At 35.8% G+C, this 2,440-nt stretch overlaps 1 protein-coding gene across 1 annotated transcript in view; it reads left to right on the plus strand.

Moving 5' to 3' along the window:
• Positions 1-2,440, plus strand: part of LOC107717843 (CUB and sushi domain-containing protein 1-like) — a 373,583-nt gene that overhangs the window by 269,219 nt on the left and 101,924 nt on the right. Inside the window, 1 exon segment of the mRNA XM_016524723.1 lies at positions 2,090-2,206. Within this exon segment, the coding sequence (XP_016380209.1) occupies positions 2,090-2,206 (117 nt within the window).

Genomic DNA, 2,440 nt, shown 5'->3' on the forward strand with positions numbered 1-2,440 from the left:
ACTAACTTTTGCTCTTTTGGAATCGATACGGGGGTGGGTAGCACTTCTGTTAATCAGCCAAGCAAGCACTGTTATCGACCACAGTTATCTCTAAATGCCAAAATATGGGCTGATTTCTTACAATAACTTCTAAAAGTAGAGTTCCCCAACACTGCTTATCACGGGTGGTCCATCGGTTACAAGGTCATCTACGCTGTGGGCCAGGTGTGACAGAAGCACTGACATTGATTAATATCTGCACAAATACTCTTTGCTGACCTTCTTAGCCTCACATTTTTACACCTGGCACTGCCAATAATCCTCTTTGTGACCTTTGTGGTTGATTTTCGCTTGTTTTTCCTGTCATGCACAGTCAAACACCTAAGTGTTTAGCCTCTACCCATTATGGGCCTGATAAAGAGATAACACACGCCAATGCACCAACACACAGATGATTTATAGTCTTCATTGGCTGCTCCTCCTCAATACTCCCTCTTTGTGCTCAGACCTGAATTACGAATCAGTTTTACTAAAATACCTGTCAGAGGCTATACAGATGTGGCAATAAAAAAATGTGCATCACAGGGATAACTAACTAACCCTAACTAACTAACATCACTAACCCTAATTGCCCGTAGCAATTCCAATAGTCTTTCCACGCAGTGGGCATGATGTGTTAATTGTAGGCCATTCTAGCAGTGCTACCATAAAGCTGGTTTTTGCAATCAATGTCAAGCCTAAGCAAATTAACCCTGCTTGTATAAAGGTATGTACATTTTCCAATACCTTGTTATTGACTTTCTTGTTCCAATAAACGTTTAGGAGTTAAGTGAACAACTTGCTGCTGGATGGAATGATCTGGTGTTATTAGCTTGTACGAGTCCACACAATACCTACACCCACTGGGCCTGAATTGTGGTTACTGTTGAGTTGTTATTAGGGAGAGCTACGTCTGTCTTTGTGAATTATGTTTGATGTGCAGTGACTTATTGTTAAAAACAGCAGTGTTTCAAAGTGTGTCAGTCAAAACTGCTTTTTTTCTCTTCTTTCTTTTTTTAATTTCCTCTGGTAATTACTCCACTCATCTGTTATTCAAACACTGCCTTATTTTTAAATAAGGTTTGCCTTGCAATCGTGATTTTTGCTCCCTACACACTCAGCAGGGAATATCTGTTGAAGCTCATTTTGCTTGACAAAATTCATTCATCTGTAAGGTCCTACAACGTCATCAAACACAGGCAACAATTCAGTCATGCAGATTAGGAGTTTCAAATATAATGACATGATCATGTAAATAAAAATATTATAAATGACAATACTTCATTATAAATTTATATAATACATACAGGTGTGTTTATATAAAAATAAATGTTTTTTTATGTATTTCAGTTAATATAAATTGTATAATTTATCATACATAAACCCCTACATTTAGTGATACATGTGTTTGATATGTAATATTAAATTTAATGTGACTTTTAATTTTCAGTATTAATGTATTAATGTTTACATTAATTTATTTTAGCCAAGCTTTGTATAAATATCATTTAATTGACCATACTTTCATATAAATGTATATATGTACATATATGTATGTATGCATCTAGGTGTGTTTATATAAAAATACATACTATTATATATTCCAATTAATATAAATGGATTCATCATAGTTTATTTTAGCCAAACTTTGTGTGGTACTATAGTAGTATGCAATTGCTGAATCCCCCTGTTCACTTCTTGTGAATTGCTATAACTATGCACACTTCATCTCTATTTACGATTTGGAATTAAATTATATTGGCCAAATATTGACTTCGAAGTCGAGGGATTAGAATGTACCTTTAGCACATAGAATATGGACATGAAACAGAGTCTGTGACAAATTGAATCCTGAAAGCACAAAAGGCAAAGTAAATTTTTTAGATCTGACCAATCATAATGGGAAAAAAAATGACTTTGCTTGTACTTTCCTGTTTTCTGTCTTTTGAAATGTGGAGAGCTCCCTTAGCCTCACTGGTCATCACGTATACTAAAATGACCTCATTAGCTTGTGTCATATGGACTGAACAAGAGTAAATATGAGCCTTTAAGGTTGTTTCTCTCGTTTCAGCACCATGCGGTGGGCAGTACACTGGATCAGAGGGAGTGGTATTATCCCCAAATTACCCTCTCAACTACACGACAGGCCAGACCTGCTCCTACTACGTCACAGTGTCTGGAGAATTTGGTAAGTAAATAAAGTTACTTACAAAGGTCACAGTTCAGTTTATAGAGTTATTGGAGTGGGATGTATTAAAAAAGCTAAAAAAAAACGGCCAAAAAGCTGTTCACTCAGAAATCACTAGTAAATTTTAATTAAGCATTTGAAAATACCATAGTTGCAATGCTAACAATTTGTAATTCCTGCATAATGTTTACTTGAAGTCCGTCCCCCCCCCCCCCACCCAAATCTTTTTTTTGA

Source organism: Sinocyclocheilus rhinocerous, unplaced genomic scaffold (assembly GCF_001515625.1).
Source record: "Sinocyclocheilus rhinocerous isolate Xijiao unplaced genomic scaffold, SAMN03320098_v1.1 scaffold780, whole genome shotgun sequence".
Classification (NCBI taxonomy): domain Eukaryota; kingdom Metazoa; phylum Chordata; class Actinopteri; order Cypriniformes; family Cyprinidae; genus Sinocyclocheilus; species Sinocyclocheilus rhinocerous.